General features: G+C 43.8%; 1 protein-coding gene across 1 annotated transcript; it reads right to left on the bottom strand.

The window, feature by feature from the left end:
- Positions 1–6,517: 6,517 nt before the first annotated feature.
- LOC147083128 (putative G protein-coupled receptor 139) lies at positions 6,518–8,514 on the bottom strand. Its single transcript, XM_085980263.1, has 2 exons — positions 8,284–8,514; positions 6,518–7,420 (listed from the first exon to the last, which is right to left on the bottom strand). Exons 1-2 carry the CDS (start codon positions 8,432–8,434, stop codon positions 6,519–6,521), a joined length of 1,053 nt encoding a protein of 350 aa, XP_085836389.1. The 5' UTR covers positions 8,435–8,514; the 3' UTR covers position 6,518.
- Between the last annotated feature and the right edge of the window lie 9,345 nt (positions 8,515–17,859).

The raw sequence follows: 17,859 nt of genomic DNA on the forward strand, positions 1-17,859 counted from the left end.
AAGAGGAAAATGGAGGAATTATTCTCACGACACCGGACGCAAACAGTAGTGTGATGTGCTTCCAGTTAAATTAGGAAGTTGGTTATACAACAAACACATTAACATTTTTCTCAATAACCTGAAATACGCCAAGAATGTTCCATTTTGGCTTTGCATCCAGTGATGGTACCTGATTATTTTAGCTCTGACAGGGCGTCCTGGATATAGATTGTAAACATAGTTATCAATAATCAATAGACAATTATGTGACGCAACAGATGAAATGAAACAGGGTTAAAAACAGGAGCCGATGTTAGATTAAATGCAAAAGTATCCAATCGAGAAGTGACAGCCACACTTACACCTGAGTCGGGGGAGAAGGAAAAGGTGGGGTGTAGTAGGTTTAAATTGTAGTATCTGTGGGTTAGCTGTTGGGGTGATACAACTGACCTTAATGTCTTGAGGTGGGGAGGTGGTAAAGATGCCTGGGAATAACAGGAATGGCTGAAGCGATGGTGCCCTCATGAATGGAATCGAAAGTTGACAGCACCCACACTCTGTGCTCATGAAATGACTATGGTCAATTGCTCAAGGCAATGAGTGTTTCTCCGGAAATTGAAATAAATCAAGCCTTTCCATCAAAAGGTTGTGCCTGTACTCACTGGAGTTTAGAAGAATGATAGGTGATCTTATTGGAACGTATAAGATTATGTGGGGGCTTGACAGGGTAGATTCAGAGAGGATTTTTCCCCTCGTGTGGCGATCTAGAACTAAGGGGCATAGATTCAGAATTAGGAGTCGCCTATTTAAAATGGAGATGAGGAGAAATTTCTTCTGTCAGAGGGGCATGAATCTTTGGAAATCTCTTCCCCAGAGAGCTGTGGAGGCAGAATCATTGAGTATATTCAAGTTGGAGACAGACAGATTTTTGAAAGATAATTTACTCAAGGGTTATGCGGAGCGGGCATGAAAGTAGAGTTGGGGCCAAGACCATGAACTTATCGAATGGCAGAGCAGGCTCAAGGGGCCAAATGGTCTATTCCTGCTTCTATTTCTTATGTTCTTTGTAGTGCAGGTATAGGAACACAGGCTTTGCTAGACAGTAAAAGACCGACGTCCATCTAGTTCTCCTCTTATCATCCTGGCTGTCACATGGTGCAATGATAATGTAGTTGGTGACTAATCATAGCAATCAACCTCTTCAATTAATATTAAACAGGCTGGTCGCAAGGAAACCCCCAGTTGTGGAGAGCTTTGCAAATCACAGATCCAAAGTCACCTGTTTCTCCCAAGTATGCTGCACCTGCACATGTCAAGTCTCAAATATTGTACAACGAGATATTATTTGCTGAAAGAAATCTATCCAATTTGTATTGGAATGAATCAATATTAACTCCTCTCACCTCTTCTATAGATTGACCACTCGCTCACTGAAACATTGTTACTGGATTAGTTTTGATTAAATCTGCCACAAACATAGGCGATGTCCTCTGATTTTACAGTTCTTAACAAGATGAAATAGCTTATCATGGTCTGAATTATCTAGTCTAGTTATAAACTCAGTAAACCTGATAACCCAGATATATAGGCTGATTTTCTCAGTAACCTCATATGCACCCAGTTATATGCTGGTGATTCCAATAAGCTCTGACAATTCAAAAATAAAGGTTAATTAATACCTTTTATGTAAAGTGGGCGTCACTGGCAAGGTCATTCCTAGTTGTCCTTGAGAAGGTGTTGGTGAGACGCCTTCTTGAACCGCTGCAGTCCAAGTGGTGAATGTACGCCAACACTGCTGTTAGGTGTTGAGTTCCAGGAATTAACCCAGTGATGATGAAGCCTCAGCGATATACTTCAAAGTCAGGATGGTGTGTGACTTAATGTTAACTTGGAGGTGCCAGTGATCGCAGTAAACACGAGAAACCCAGATAAATGGGCTACTGATCCCAGTAAATCCGATAAACCCAGATATACAGGCTGGTGATCCCAGTAAACACTGATAAATAAGAGAGTGGTCGGGAAAAAAACTAGTTAGATCGGTGTCTCTGAACCTAAGGAAGCCGTCATTACAGGAATGTTCCTTTTAATGTACGTTAATAGGCATTACGGATTAATTTTGTATTAACCATCAGGCTTGTTTTTGCTCTGTACCTTTTTTAAGCCCACTTTTCAGCTCCTCAGCCCACTTTCTATATTCCTCGCGATTTTCTTTGTGGCGTTACCTGCAATGGTTATCCTACTTTGCCATGTTAATTTTCAGTTTTGTTTGCAATTGTCTATTTAACGACAGACCACGATGTTTTGACGGATAATTTTCCTTCTTATAGAAATATATTGATATTGTAGTCTAGCCATCTCATATTTGAAGACGTTACACGGTTGGTCCAGTTGCAAAGCAATTACTGACCCCAATAAACCTCATACAATTTCACAGCACAGTAGGAGGCCATTGGCTCATCGTGCCTCTGCCAGCTCTTAAAAAGAGCTATCAAATTAGAACCACATCTTGGTCTTTTGCCATAGCACTGAAAATGTATCATGTTCAAGTATTTATACATTTCACTTTTTGGAAGTTAATATTTAATCGTGTTCCACCACACTCTCAGGCACTACATTGCAGATCATAACAACTCGCAGCGTGAAAATAATTCTCCTCATCTCCCCTCTGATCCTTCTAATAATTACTTTAAATCTGTGCCCTCTGGTACCGACTCTCATGTCAATGAATACAATATTTTGGAGAATGGAGTGATGTGTGTACATCAACATAAACACTGCAACCAGCTGGGCAAAATCCCAACCGAATCAATCTGATTCCTTTGTGGCCCTTCCTCATTATTCAGGCCCTTCATCTCCGCTGCTGCAAGCTCTTTCGACAGGAAATCGTGTAGCCGATCTCACGTTTACATTGACTGAATCTCCCAGTTGTTTTAACATTCTTACCAAGAACAAGACAGCAATAAAAGAGTAACATCATCACCTCTTAGATCCCATCCAAGACACACATCACCTTGATTCTCTCTAGTGTCAGCTGTGGCTCCGTGGCTAGCAAATTCGCCTTACAGATTCAGAAGGTTGTGGGCACAAATCCCACTCCATGGGACTTCAGCACATAAATCTGAGCTGACACTCCAGTGAAATGCTGAGGGAGTGCTGCACTGTCAGATGTGCCATCTTTTAGATGAGATGTTAAACCGAGGCCCCGTCTGCTCTCTCAAGTGGATGTAAAATATGCTAAGGCACTGTTTCGATGAAGAGCAGGGGACTGATCCCCCGTGTCCTGGCCAATATGTTGCCCTCAATGAACATAACAAAAAAAAACAGATTATCTGGTCATTATCACGTTGCTGTTTATGGGAGCTTGCTGTGCGCAAATTGGTTGCCGCTTGTCCCATGTTACAACAGTAACTACACTTCAAAAAAGTACTGCATTTGCTGTACAGTGCTTTCAGACATTCGGTGGTCGCGACAGGCGCGGGCCAAATGCAAGTCTTTGTTTTCTTTATTTTGAATTACAAACATCATGATCAGTGGCACATTTAATCAAAGTGACCAAGCTCCATATCATTGTCATACTCTTCTAATTACCCCTGGTTCTTTTGTTCCTGTTTCTCTTCAGCAGCAGATGTAGAAGCATCTGTAGCAACAGCGAAACCACGACCAGATAAGAATATTAATGTCAATATTTGCCATAGTCTCAGCAAAGAGACTGGGCCTGAAAAACTCATGAAAGTAAAGTTCCCTGACCGGTGATTTCAGCAGCTGGCACCTCATGTTTAAGTACACCTGTTTCTGCTCCTGACATGCATTTATAAGAAAATAAGAACATAAGAATTAGGAGCAGGAGAAGGCCATGTGGTCCCTCGAACATGCACCGCTATTCAATAAGTTCATCGCTGATGATCGACCTCAAATCCAATTTGTCGCCCGATATCCATATCCCTTGATTCCCCTAGGGTCCAAAAATCTATCTATGTCAGCTTGGAATATACTCAAAGACTCAGCATTCACAGCCCTCTGGGGCAGAGACTTCCAAATATTCAGAACCCACTGAGTGAAGACATTCCTCCTCATCTCAGTCTTAAATGGCTTACACATTTATGCACGCCTCATTGTACCAGGATGTGTCATATGACATGATGGTGATGAGGAGTGATGGATATGCCGGGGCATAAGGTTACAGATTGAGGTGAAATACATTTCTGCTGATGATGATGGACCACTGTTGCTTATAGATGCCAGGCTTGGAGCTGCTAGGTGTACTAGTTTGCAATCTACCACAACTAGCCCGATGATATTGCCACATGTCACGATGCAGGGTATCTCAGTGAGAAGTCTTCATTTGCTCTCTACAAGCACTATGTGATAGTCACTCCGACCATTACTACCATTGACAGATGCAATTAGCCAGATTAGTGAGGAGGAGGTCAATTAGTTTAATCTCTCGTATTGGTTGTCTCACCACCTGCAGCAGCTATGTCCTTCAGGACTCGGCCAGCTCAGCCAATTTAGATTCTACCAATACATGGACATTGAGGTCCCCTATTCAGAGAATATTCGGTGCTTTGCTACACTTAGTTCTTCCTCCAAGTGGTATGCAAAATCGATGAGTAATAAATCATTAGCTAGCGGAGGGCAGTAGGTGATAATCAGTAGGAGGTTTCCTTTTCCATCCTTTTCCTGAACACATGATGATACATAGGATCCAGAATCAATGGTAAGGACTCCCAGGGACAATCTCCTACGACTTTAAAGCACAACGCCCCCACCTCATGTGGGTCTGGATTATTGGTGTGAATGTAAATACCCAGGCATGGTGATAGAAGAATCTGTGACGTTGGCTGTTATCTATGATTTTGTAACAATGATTGTTGCCAGATTGTTGCTTGTTAGGTCAGTGCGATAGGGCTTCCTACTTTGGCACAATTCCATAGATGTTAAGTGGAAGGATAGTGCATGATTGACTGGGCTTGGCGTGGAATTGTCATGTCCTTATTGAAAGCCTAGCTCATTGTTCAGTCATCCACCTGGCTTTTTAATCCACAGCAGAGGGAATTTAGAGAATTGGCAATAAATGTAGCATTCCTAATGTTCCTATTATCTCAGGTATAAATGTAAAAACACAGCTGAGATACATGTATTAATGGAATTAAAAGGCAAATGGATAGATAGCCTTTGTGGCAAGGTGGCTGGAAGAAAAATAGGAGGAAGTGATGCTTCAGTTTTACAGATCCTATATCGGACCCCATCTGGAGTATTGAATTCAGTTCTGGCCACCGCACCTGAGGAAAGATATATTGACCTTGGAGGCGTTGCAGCACAGATGCACCACAATGATAACAGGCAGGTTAAATTGAGATCAGGCTGCGTAAACTTGTCCCGTACTCCCTTGAGTATAAAAGATTGATGGCGATTGAAGAGAATTGTTTAAATTGATAGGAAAGGATTTGATAGGGTAAATATTGCGAACATCTTTCACCTGGTGGGGAATTTAGAAGAAGGGCATAATTTTAAAATTAGAGCTCGGTCATTCAGGAGTGACATCAGGAAGCAACATTTCAGACAAAGGATGGTGGACAACTGCAACTCTCTGCCTATAGTTTTTGTTAGAAAAGGATGTCAAGAGTTGCGGAACAAAGGTGCATAAATGAAGCTGAGCTGCAGATCGAACAGGACCTGATTGAACTGCGGAACAGGCTCGAGTTGCTCAATATATCCAATATGTAAGGCCGGATGCTGGGGAAGAACTGTGCATTTTGCCACAAAGTAGAACTCAAAGACGCTTCGAAAGATAACTATCCCTAGATTTGGATTCGGGTGGGTTTGCATAGGAAAATAGGAACATTAGGAACAGGTACAGGCAACTCCTCCACTCGAGGCAGTTCCACCATTCATTTAGATCATGGCTGATCTGCACCTCAGCTCAATTTACCAGGCTTTTCTCCACATGCTTTGATAAGCGTCCCCAACAAAAAAATTGTCGACCTCAGTCTTAACAGCTCCAATTGAGCCCCAACATCCACAGCTTTTTGGCGGAGTGAGAACCAGATTTCTACTAACCTTCCTTGACAAAGTGAATTCTCATTTCCCCCCGGAATGTCTGAGCTCTAATTTTAAGGTGAGCCCATTCTCCTTCATCACAACACGAGAGGCAATCGTTCCTCTTTATTCACCCGATAGAATTGTTTCCAATTGCGCCTGTTTACTAGGTTTTAATAATTTGTGTACATGGACTCGAAATTCCTCTTTTCTCGGCATTTAGAACATCCTCCGATGAATCTTTCTTTGGTACAAATTGCATTCACTTCCACACATTGAACTATATTTGCTATGGATTTTTCCACTCACATGATCTGTCCAAGTCCTTTTGCAACAGCCTGCTCCCATCTGCAATATTGACTGTCCCTCCTAAATTAGTGATATCTGTAAAAGTGAGAGATTGCATAGCATGTGGCCCATTATGTCCCAATCACTGAGACAGCAAGAGAGTGGAACTCAAATAAGTTGAGACCAGATTCCGTTCAAGTGTTGAGTTGTTCTCATTTTTTATTTAATTTAAAAATTATAGTGAAGGGATATTTTAACAGATTCTTCAACTCATCTCTGAATTTGCGCTGTGTCACCGCATAAATACAGGTGTTTGTGCAGCAACCCATGAGCTGAAGCATGAAGCCTAACTCTCGTATGAACACAGGTAGATACACTGCATCGTAGCCCAGGTATCCCATTCGCCAATAAATACAAAATACCATATATAGCGCCCATAACAGTATGAAATTCCCCGAGACAGCATACAATATAATCATTGATTTCCTGCGGTTCTCCATCTCTGGGTCACTGGGACTCTCCGCACCGACAGGACTCCGGAGTCGCCTGCGGGCTCTGTTTGTCACTAAAATGTACCTGACGGTTAAAGCATTAAACAGCAAGACCAAAAAAAATGGAATGCATGGAGTTAAAATATAATGAAAGAATTCAACTGCGCCCCAGACTTGAGATTGTGCCACACTATCTGTTACAAGGCAGAACCAGGATTGATTGACGAACCAGTATTTACTCGTGTACATAAAGAACCAAAAAGTATTTTTTAAAGAGAAAAACACAGTAATTGTTGCTATAACCACAATGGCTGTTTTCTCCACACAATATTTAGTTTTCAGCTTTTGGCAGCACAAGGCTACATATCGATCAAAGGTGAAACTGACCGTGAACCAGACAGAACAGTCTGTGACTGCGTACAGCAGGACGGCGTGGATATTACACACTGGGAGGTATCTCATGAAAGTGAACTTTAGAGAATAAACAACAGGGATATGTCTCAGTATCACATCGATGATAACGACCAGTAGATCCGCCCCTGCCATGGCCACCAGGTAGCGAGTGACACATTTGGAGAGACCGCACTTTCCCCGAGACAGGATCACAATCGTCACCACGTTAACTGTAAGGAATTAAAAGAGAAAGGATCAGGATCAGAGAAAAAGCATCTGTGTGGATTGAGTTATTGGTAAAAAATGATATTTTGACCAATCAACCAATGATGGATTCTAAATATATTACCTGAGAGAAGCATTGTTTGCTAGAGACATTTTATTTACCATAATATAATCAATATTAAAATGTGAATGAAACATAAGGCCGACATAAAATTTAACAAAGGAATAACATATTTTAAATTAATCAGGAAGAGAGCAGTGGCAAGTGTGTGCGCCTGACATCCTTTAAATCTTCAAAGCAACATGGGATGTAGATAAGATCGAAGTCCGGCAAGACATCTTTCTGGTTTGATACAAGCGCTCAATGAAGACAACAAAATACAAAATGTTGAACACAAATAATTATCCAACAGTACTGATGATGATATAGACTCAAAGAACGTCAGATGCCTAAATAGACTGTATCAAATCAAACAAATGGTGAACAGTAATGCGACTGATCTCAGACCAGTGAATAAGTGATTGGAGAAACAATCATGTCAGGGAAACATTGGAAATTATTATCCACACAATGGATTCAATACACTTAATACAAGAAACCACCGATATTGTGAAAGAAAGAAATTAAAAGAGAGTTTATAGAACGCATAGTTGAATATAGTGATTAACTTGGTCCATTACCAGCTGCAAAAGTAGGACAACAAATGTTAAGAGTAGCCATACAATTGAACATGGTTTACACAGGATAGATCTTTTTACACCGAATGACTGGTTTACCAACAGCAGTGAGGCTGGGATAGTGAACGACAAGAACAGTAATACATTAAAGCAGGAATTACAGAAATCATATCTGGAAAGAGTGACTTACAAGGAACACCGAAAGCCGCCAGTACTGGATAGTAAATACTCTGTATATCACGAAAAATGAAATGTATCTTGAGATGATCCATAAAAGACCACCGTTCACTTTGTGTGAAAGCTGATGATCTGTGAATCTGCAGCCTTTGACTCCGAGCCATGTTCCCCTTTCTCTGAGAGACACAGAGTCCGCTGACACTGGGAGCTCAGCCCTCTGACTTATAATACTGGAAACCCTCTAGCGAATCAATTATGATCCATGGAGACTAACATTAATTACAGTCACTGAACAAACAGGTTTCGTTCATCCATTACACGCGGACACTTTTTATAGAACAAACCAATTTTGCCACATGTTACATCAACGTCAGTGACAACCACCAGAGGCCAGAGTGTTATTCAAATAATTGATATAACTAAAGTAGGATTGTGTCTAAAAGGCAGATTAAAGTGAGAGGAGATATCTTTACTCGATTGAGATTGTTTCTGTGATGCCATGCAATCCTGTGACATCAGTAAAATCCGATCAACTTTGCGCTGGCGCCGTTGACATTCACATCTGATCTAGATCTACATGGTTTCTGGTGATCAAAATAATACCGAGAAAGCCAGAGGAAATTTCCACGGAAGCTCTCAGGGACCTCTTGCAAATATTATATGACTGTCGGACCCTCTGCAAATATTAACAAATTCATAGAACCCTGTCAATAATGAACCACTACCGACAATCACCTACAAATATCTGCCATTTTCTGGTTCTCCAATGACTATTGGCGCTGGATCCCCAGAAAATAGTGTAAAATACTATAAATACTTCTGGAAATGTTATTACAATCCACCGCCCCCTGCTCCGGGGAACACCCTGCAAATGTTGACTACATCCGGCAGACAGCCTCTTACAATTGACCAGACGTTGTCATTTGCCCCTCAAATACTGAATCAGTCACAGAAATCTCAGCCATTAAAGTGACGGTTGCTGGAATTCCCCTTTATACTGACACACTGCCCCGTGGCCTGTGAGAATGTAACATACATCTGAAGGTCCCCTGTAACTACTGAACTCTTTCGAGGAACGCCCTTCCACTCGCCTCACCACAGACCCATGTAAACATTACCACAGAGGGGGAATCTGTCTGACAGGCCCTGGAAATATTGTGTCACTCTCATGGACGGCACAAAAAAATAGGAAAATATGCTAGATCTCCCTCTGCGGACACTTTGAAAGAAAACTTAAGTGCTCCAGAAACGAGCTTCCTCACTCCCCTGTAAATGCTGCCAGTCTGGGAACTTCCTGAATGTGAAAAGTCTCCACTACTGCATGTAAATAATGACACACTCTCAGATCCCTTGTTAATGTTGAGGCTCTGCTAGGGGACTTTAAATCTCTTACAGAACTCTGAGCATACTGACATGTTACTGGTTATTCAAAGGCTCCTGTCAACCGTATTAGAATACTAGACCATACCCGGGCTCCCTGTATAAATGCTAAGGTACCCAGTATCACCTGAAAACAGTGACTTACACCTATATTCACCCCACCCCCAACAGTCTGAAGATCACCTGCGTGCATGAAATCCATATTATCCCGTGGAAATATTGCTCCACTATCAAAGATTCCATTACCCACTAACATGGTAAGAGCTCCCACTGGAACTAAAATCCTAAAGAATGATAGATTAATACAGCTCGTAAGAATGCCACTCGGCCCATCTTGCCGGTGCTGGCTCTTTGAAAGTTTAATCCAGTTGGTCCCACTCTCTGCTCCTTCCCCGTAGCCCTGCCATGTTTTCCCTGTCAAGTATTTATCACAGTCCCTTTTTAAAATTTTTATTAAATCTGACTCCACTGTACACGAAACACATAGAGCCTCAGTACCGCCGACTCCATTGAAAAGGAGGCTGTAAGAGCTTTCTGCATGTTTAACCTCTCTGCTGTCTCTGAAAATATCGAGGCGTTACCCTCTAAAGATTGATACAAGCTAGGTCTGCCTCACTCTGTACACTAAGTTGCAGCCAAATATCAGCTGGCACCTCCGAGCATTGAAAATGCCATTAGAGGAACATAGAAAGGTGGGGACAGGAGAAGGCCATTCAGCCCCTCGAGCGTGTTCCGCTCTTCAATCATGAATACCTTTACCTCAGCTCCATTTAGCCACTTTCATCCACTACATTGATACCATTACCTAACAAAAATCTATCGATTGCTGTCTTTAAAAGGCCAGTTGACTCAGCGTCCACAGCCAATGTTGCAACAACAGCACTCTGTACTTTTGAAGTGTAGTCAATGTTGTAATGTTAGATTTTCAGTCGGCAGTTGAACAACACAATATATGTTGCTAAAACAGCACAGTGATTATGATCAGATATCGGTTTCTCAGTTTGTTGACGAGTAAATAATGCGAAGGAAAAAAGGGACAATTCACTTGCTCTAAAAGCAAAATTGTGCCATGTGATCTTTTACATGGCCTCGGTTTGACGTCCCATGTGAACACCTCAATACTGGGAGTGTCAGCCTAGAATTTGTACTCAGGTCTCTTTAGTCACAAACCTTGCGAGGATCCTATCAGTTGAAGGCTTTTTCTTATTTGTTCCTGAGATGTGGCCAATGCTGGCAATGCCAACATTTTAGCCCCTCTCCAATTGCCCTTGAGAAGGTGGTGGTTAGCTGCCTTTTTGAACCGCTGCAGTCCCTGTAGTAAAGATACTCCCAGAGTGCTGTTCGAGAGGAAGTTCCAGGATTTTGTCCCAGCGACGATGCAGGAACGGCAATAAACTTCTAAGTCAGGATGGTGTGTGACTTGGAGGGGTACTTGCAGAAGGTGGTACACCCATGCCGATGCTGCCCTTATCCTTCTAGGTGGAAGAGGGCGTGGGTTTGTGAGGTGCTGTCGAAGAAGTATTGGCGAGTTGCTGCAATGCATCTTGTAGATGGTATGCACTGCAGCCACGACACCCCGGTGATTGAGGGAGTGAATGTTTAAATTGGTGGATGGGGAGCTTAGCATGTGGGTTGTTTTTTCCTTGATGGTATCAAGCTTCTTGAGTGTTGTTGGAGCTGCACTCATCCAGGCAATTGGAAGGTATTGAATGGCACTCCTAACTTGTGCCTTGTAGACGAAGGAAACGATTTAGGGTGTAAGGACGTGAGTCACTTGCAGCTGAATACCCAGCCTCAGAATTGCTCTTGTCGCCATTGGAGTTATATGTCTTTAACTCTGGAATTCCTCCAATTGTCGCCTAAATATTCCTTGTTGCTACCAGGAAATATGTATTGAATAATTGCTTTATAACAATGCTAATGTAACTTAAGTTTTCCCTGTCTCCATTCGCATGGAGACTTTGGCTGCTGCTCTGGACCCGAGCCAATCACTTATTTTTCCATTTTTTCTTACTCTTTTTTTTGTACATATCACTCCTTGACTGTTGTCCTCTGTCGTCATGCCTCCTTTCATCTCTGCTCTCTCGAGTACTTCCCCTCCTAAATCCCTACGTTAAACCTTCATTAAACTTTGGCCTGCCCACTCTCCTGCCGCCATCCCAGGCTTGATCTTGCAAACACTTGTGGCCTCGCTACTCCCATCGTGTCAATCACAGTTGAGGCAATCTATGACCACTTCCTTGTATCGCACTCCAGGCACATTTCCCTTCTGCACCCACCCCAATCCAACTCACCCATCACAGTGTTGACCCTGTGTATTCTAGCAATGGATCAGCCATCACCAACACTCTCTGCATCTCCCTCCAGAAAGTCCGTTCACCTGTGAACAAGGTCCTTGCCATCCATGAGCTTATCTTTGATGATTGCAGCAATATTGTGACCTTGATGGACACCTGGCTGGGTGGTGATGAGACCTTACACTTAAATTACCTTCCACCACTCACCCCGCCCAGACCGCTACGGTGCAGGTGTGGCTCTCATCACCAAATCAAAACTTGGTCTGCCCCTCTACTCCTCTGGTCCTTTCTTATCTTTTGAGCATCTGACTTCCATCCACCCCTATCACCCCATTTAAAATTCTCGTTTCTCTACCGCTCACCCAAGCACCATAAAAATAATATCACTGCGATATGTTAACTGGCTTTCTTCCCTCAGCCTCTGCAGTGAGCGTCTCATCCTCGGTGATTTCAACCTCCATCTCAGTTCATCATACTCTCTTTCCTTTGAGTTCAGTAGACTCCTATCCACTCTTAACCTCTCCCTCCATGTAAACTCCTCAACCAATATTCATGGCATTCCCCTTGATCTTGCCATCTCTCGTGGCCTCGCTACACCCATAGTGTCAATCACAGTTAAGGCAATCTCTGACCACTTCCTTGTGTAGCGCTGTAGCCGCAATCCCCTTCCGCACCCACCCCCAACGTCACTCCGTTATTTGTCCGTGCGTGGAAAACATTCTCTTATAAAGCACTTATAACTGTACTTATTAAATCACAACTGTCCAGACGTTGGGCCACCATTCACCATGACATTTCTGCAGCTACTGATATGCTGAACCATAACCTCACCCCAGCTCGGTGCCCTAGTCTTTCTTGAAACCACGCACACTATCACCCTGACCATTCCCCCTGGATGGCCCTCATCTTCGCTCCCTTTAGTCCAAGGGATGCAGACTTCAAAGAATATGGTGGACAACTAGTATATCAATTCACCACCAGATCTGGCTGGACTACATAAACCATTATAGATTCCTGCTCCGGTCTGCCAAAGCTGCACATTATTCGAGGATCATTCTGGATTGCAAAGATAATTGCTGGCTCTTTTTAACTACTACAAAAAAAGTCTTCTTAAAACCCTCTCCCATATCTCTTCCATCTCCAAAAAAATGCGTGTGGAGATCATAGACTCCTTTGTCACTAAGACTGAGACCATCCATTCTATGCCTCTGCCACGTCCAGTCCTTCCCCCAGCCCATTGGGCCGAACTTCCTCTGAGGTTCCCTCTGCCCTAGCCCTGAAGTCGCATCTTTCTCCAGTTTCTCTCCGATCTCCCCTCATGACGTCTCCATGCTCATCTTGTCCACCAGACACAATTCCTGCTTCCTCGACCCTATTCCCAGCAAACTGCTAACCACCCAACTTCCTTTTCTGGCTCCCATGTAAGCTGGTATTGTTAACTGTTCTCTCTCCACAGGTATTGTCACACTCTCCTTCAAATCTGCTGTCATCATCTCTCCCCTCTAAAAATCAGCTTTGACCCCTCCGTCCTTGCTAACCACCGCCCAACCTCTATGCTCCCTTTCCTCTTCAACGTCCTCGAACGTGTTTACGCCTCCCAAATCCATAGCATGCTTCCCGGAACTCCATGTTTGAATCCCTCCAATCAGATTTCCGCCACTGCCACAGTACAACAATGTTTTTAAATTGAATTCACAGGTTATCCCCAGCTCTGAAACACCCAGCAGGGAATTCAAACAGTGTTTAATATAAATAAGATTCAACAACAGTAACACCACATTTACTCCTTGATTCGAGACTTTGATCTCTCTACAGCAACTCGCTGCTTAAGTTTGAACTTGATATAATTTCACCATCTCTCAGGATCAGTGCGGCCCAGTGTCTTTCAATTCACAACCCATCAGTGCCGAGAAAACAACGGGGAATTTTACACATGTGTTGTGTTCTGTAACTTTATTTGAATATTTCAGTGCATTTCTCGCTGTGTCCAACACTGAATTCTCTGCTGGGGGATTCAGAGCTGGGGGATTCCGAGCTGGTGTTCGCCTGTGAAATTAGCTTATAAACATTGAAATAACAACCTCAGACCCTCCTCTAATTCTGTTATTGCAGGGAGGCTGCTGATGGCTCCGCCCCAGGGGCTCCGCTTGTGAGCAGTGTTTTCAGATCTCACCTGGTGTGGTACTGAGCCCCACACAACAGAATGTGATTAGTTTCCTTCCTTGACCTTAGACCTGTTAGATTATTGCAGGCAGTGTGGTACTGAGCCCCACAAAGAACATGGAAAGCCCAGGCTCCATCCCCGGCCTGTGGTGTGTTACTCCATCTCAAGCAGTGTTTTATTGAGCCCCACAGTGCAGGAAGGGCCCAGGCTCCATCCCCGGCCTGTGGCATGTTGCTCCATCTCAAGCAGTGTGGTACTGAGTCCCACAGACTAGGAAGGGCCAATGCTCAATTGCAAGCCTATTGTAGGTTCGTTGTTCTCAATCAGTTTGCGACTGACCCCCATAAAAAGCAGAAAGGGCAGAGCCCCATCAGTGACCTGTGCTCTGGTGTCTCTGTGGACCAAGGCAGCAATGACGTCTAAAGCAAAGTGATCCTGGCAGAACTGAACCTGAGCATCGGTGAACAGATGATTGGTGAGGAAGTGCCGTTTGATAGCACAGTTGATGCCACCTTCCATCACTTTGCTGATGACTGAGAGTAGACAAATGAGGTGGTAATTCGCTAGATTGCATTTGACCTGCTTTTCATGGACGGGACATACCTGGGCAGTTTTCCACTTTGTCGGGTAGATGACAGTGTTGTAGCTGCGCTGGAACAGCTTGGCTAGAGGCGCAGCTAGTCCTGCAAGTTTTCAGGACTACAGCCTGGATTTTGTCGGGGCCCTTATTCTTTGCTTCATCCAGTACGCTCAGTCGTTTCTTGATATTAAGTGCATTGAATGGGATTGACTGAAGACTGGCTTCTGTGATGGTGGGGACCTGAGGAGGAGGCTGAGATGGACCATCCACTTGATCCTTCTGGCGGGGCTCTGCATTCATCGAGGATGGGGATTTTGATGAAGCATCCTCCCTCTGTTAATTGTTTAATTGTCCACCACTATTCAAGACTGGGTGTGCAGGACTGCAGATCTGTGATAAGATACTTTGGTTGTGGGATCGCTTTTTTTAATTTGTTTGTTGGATGTGGGCGTCCTGGAAAGGCCAGCATTTATTGCCCATCCCTAAATTACCTTGAGAAGGTGGTGGTGAGCTGCTTTCTTGTACCGCTGCAGTCGATGTGGCGATGGTGCTCCCACAGCGCTGTTAGTGAGGGAGTTTCAGCATTCTGACCCAGCGACAATGAAAGATCGGCGATATACTTCTAAGCCAGGATGGTGTGTGACTTGGAGGGAAACTTGGAGGTCGTGGTGTTCCCATGTGCCTGCTGCCCCTGTCCTTCTAGCTGGAAGTGGTCGCGGGCTTGGGAGGTGCTGCCGGAAAAGCCTTGGCTTGTAGAGGGTACACACTGCAGCCACGGTACACTGGTGGTGGAGGGAGTGAAGGTTTAAGGTAGTGTATGGTGTGCCAATCAAGCGGGCTGCTTTGTCCTGAATGGTGTCGAGCTTCTTGAGTGTTGTTGGAGCTGCACTCATCCCTAAATGTGGGGAGTATTCCATCACACTCCTTACTTGTGCCTTGTAGATGGTGGAAAGGTTTTGCGGAGTCAGGAGGTGAGACACTCGCCGCAGAATACCCAGCCTCTGATCTGCTCTTGTTGCCACAATATTTATGTGGCTGGTCCAGTTAAGTTTCTGGTCAATGGTGACCTCCAGGTTGTTGATAGTAGGGGATTCGGCGATGGTAATGCCATTGAATGTCAAGGGGCGGTGGTTAGGCTCTCGCTTGTTGGAGATAGCCATTCTCTGGCACTTCTGTGGCGCAAATGTAAGTTGTCACTTATTAGCCCAATCCTGTAAGTCGTCCAGGTCTTGTTGCATGTGGGCATGGACTGCTTCATTATCATGTAGCACGTTGCTTCTGCTGTTTACCATTCATGTGGTCCTGTGTTGCAGCTTCACCAGGTTTACTCCTCACTTTATGTACGCCTCGTGCTGCTCCTAGCATGGTTCTCTACACTTCTCATTGAACTTGGGTTTGTCCCCTTGTTGAAAATAATGGTAGATTGAGGGATATGCCATGCATGAGGTTACAGATTGTGCTGGAATAAAATTCTGCTGCTGGTAATGGCCGACAGTGCCTCATGGATGCCCAGTTTTAAAGCTGCCAGATCTGTTCAAAATCTCACTCATTTAGCACAGTGCTTGTGCTACACAACATGATGGATTGTGTCCCCAATGTGAAGACGGGACTTCGTCTTCAAAAAGACGATGCAGATGTCACTCCGACCAATACTGTCATGGACAGATGCATCTGCGATAGGTAGATTGGTGTAAACGAGGTCAAGTAGCTACTTCCCTCGTGGTGGTTCGCTTATCATCTGCCACAGAACCAATCTGGCAGCTGTGTCCTTCAGGAATCAGCCAGGTCGAACAGTAGTGGTGAAACTGAGTCACTCGTGGTGATGGACATTGAAGTCCGCCACGAACAGTGCATTATGTGCCCTTGCTACTCTCAGTGCTTCTTCCAAGTGGTGTTCAACATGGAGTAATACTGATTCTTCAGCTGAGGGGAGGACGGTAGGTGATAATCAGCAGGAGGCGTCCTTGCCCATGTTTGACCTGATGCCATGAGACCGGGGTCTGGCGTCAATGTTGAGGACTCCCAGGTCCCCTCCTTCCACACTGAATACCGATGTCGAGGCACCTCTGGTGGATCTGTTGTGCCGGTGGGACAGGAAAAACCAGCGATGTTGATGGAGAAGTCTGGGACTTTGGGGGAAAGGTTCGATTCTGTAAGTATGACAATGACAGGCTAATAGCTTTTCCAATTTTGACACAAGACTCCAGATGTTAATGATGAGGACTTTGCAGCGTCGACTGGGCGGGCCATTGTCATCCCGAAACTGGTACGTCGGTCAGTGCTGGGGGTCCATTCGGTTTTATTCTTATTAATGTTTTTCGTGGTTATTTGATGAAACTGAGTATCTTGCTAGGCCATTTCAGAGGACAATTAAGAGACAACATGCTGCTGTATGTCGGGAGTCATATTTAGGCCAGGCTGGGTAAGAACGGTAGATTTCTTTCCCTAAAGTGCATTAGTGAACTATTAAGACAATCTGGTCGTTTCATTGTCACCACTCCAGTTTTATTTAATTTAAATTAATATCCCCAGCTAATGCGGTGAGATTTGAACTCACATGTCTTACATCATTAATGGATCACTAATAGTCGAGAAACATAACCTTTATGATGCCATATCGTATCAGTTCGGAGAGCAAATTCAATGTCAAACTAGATGCAGAAAGCAAAATAAAGAATGGAAAAGATAGATTGGATTAAGGGAGGGAGAAAGAAAAAACAGAAAAAAGTAAGAACAAGATTTTGTAATTTAAAAATCTCCAGCAACAATTAAAATCTGAATGAATGAGACTCTGTGCTTATAAAAGTAAATTTTCAGTGTCAAAGAGGTTTTTTGGTCATAATTGAGATTATTAAGACAGTAAAAAGGGGACTTCGATGAAATGGATGGGGTTGCTACCGTGTATGAAATATGGTGATGATCTCTGGTTATTTTCCGAGGCGACGCTGCAGGATCCTTTAAAGGTCTCCCGTGGATCCACTGAAACCAGTCCAATGTGCAGGTTTGAGAGGGGGTTTCTGCACCCTCAGAACAGGAAACGGGAGTGAGGGAGGGACACTGTCGGTATCTGTGTAGAACTGTAGTCTGTGCAGAGTTGTTCAGGTAAAATACAAGGGTTCTTTGAGATTCTTAACTTTATTCATATTTAACCACAAAATCAATTCTTCC

The sequence above is a fragment of the Somniosus microcephalus genome, unplaced genomic scaffold, assembly GCF_052327205.1.
Source record: "Somniosus microcephalus isolate GS21.2 unplaced genomic scaffold, FLI_Smic_1.0 scaffold82, whole genome shotgun sequence".
NCBI classification, from domain to species: Eukaryota; Metazoa; Chordata; class Chondrichthyes; order Squaliformes; family Somniosidae; genus Somniosus; species Somniosus microcephalus.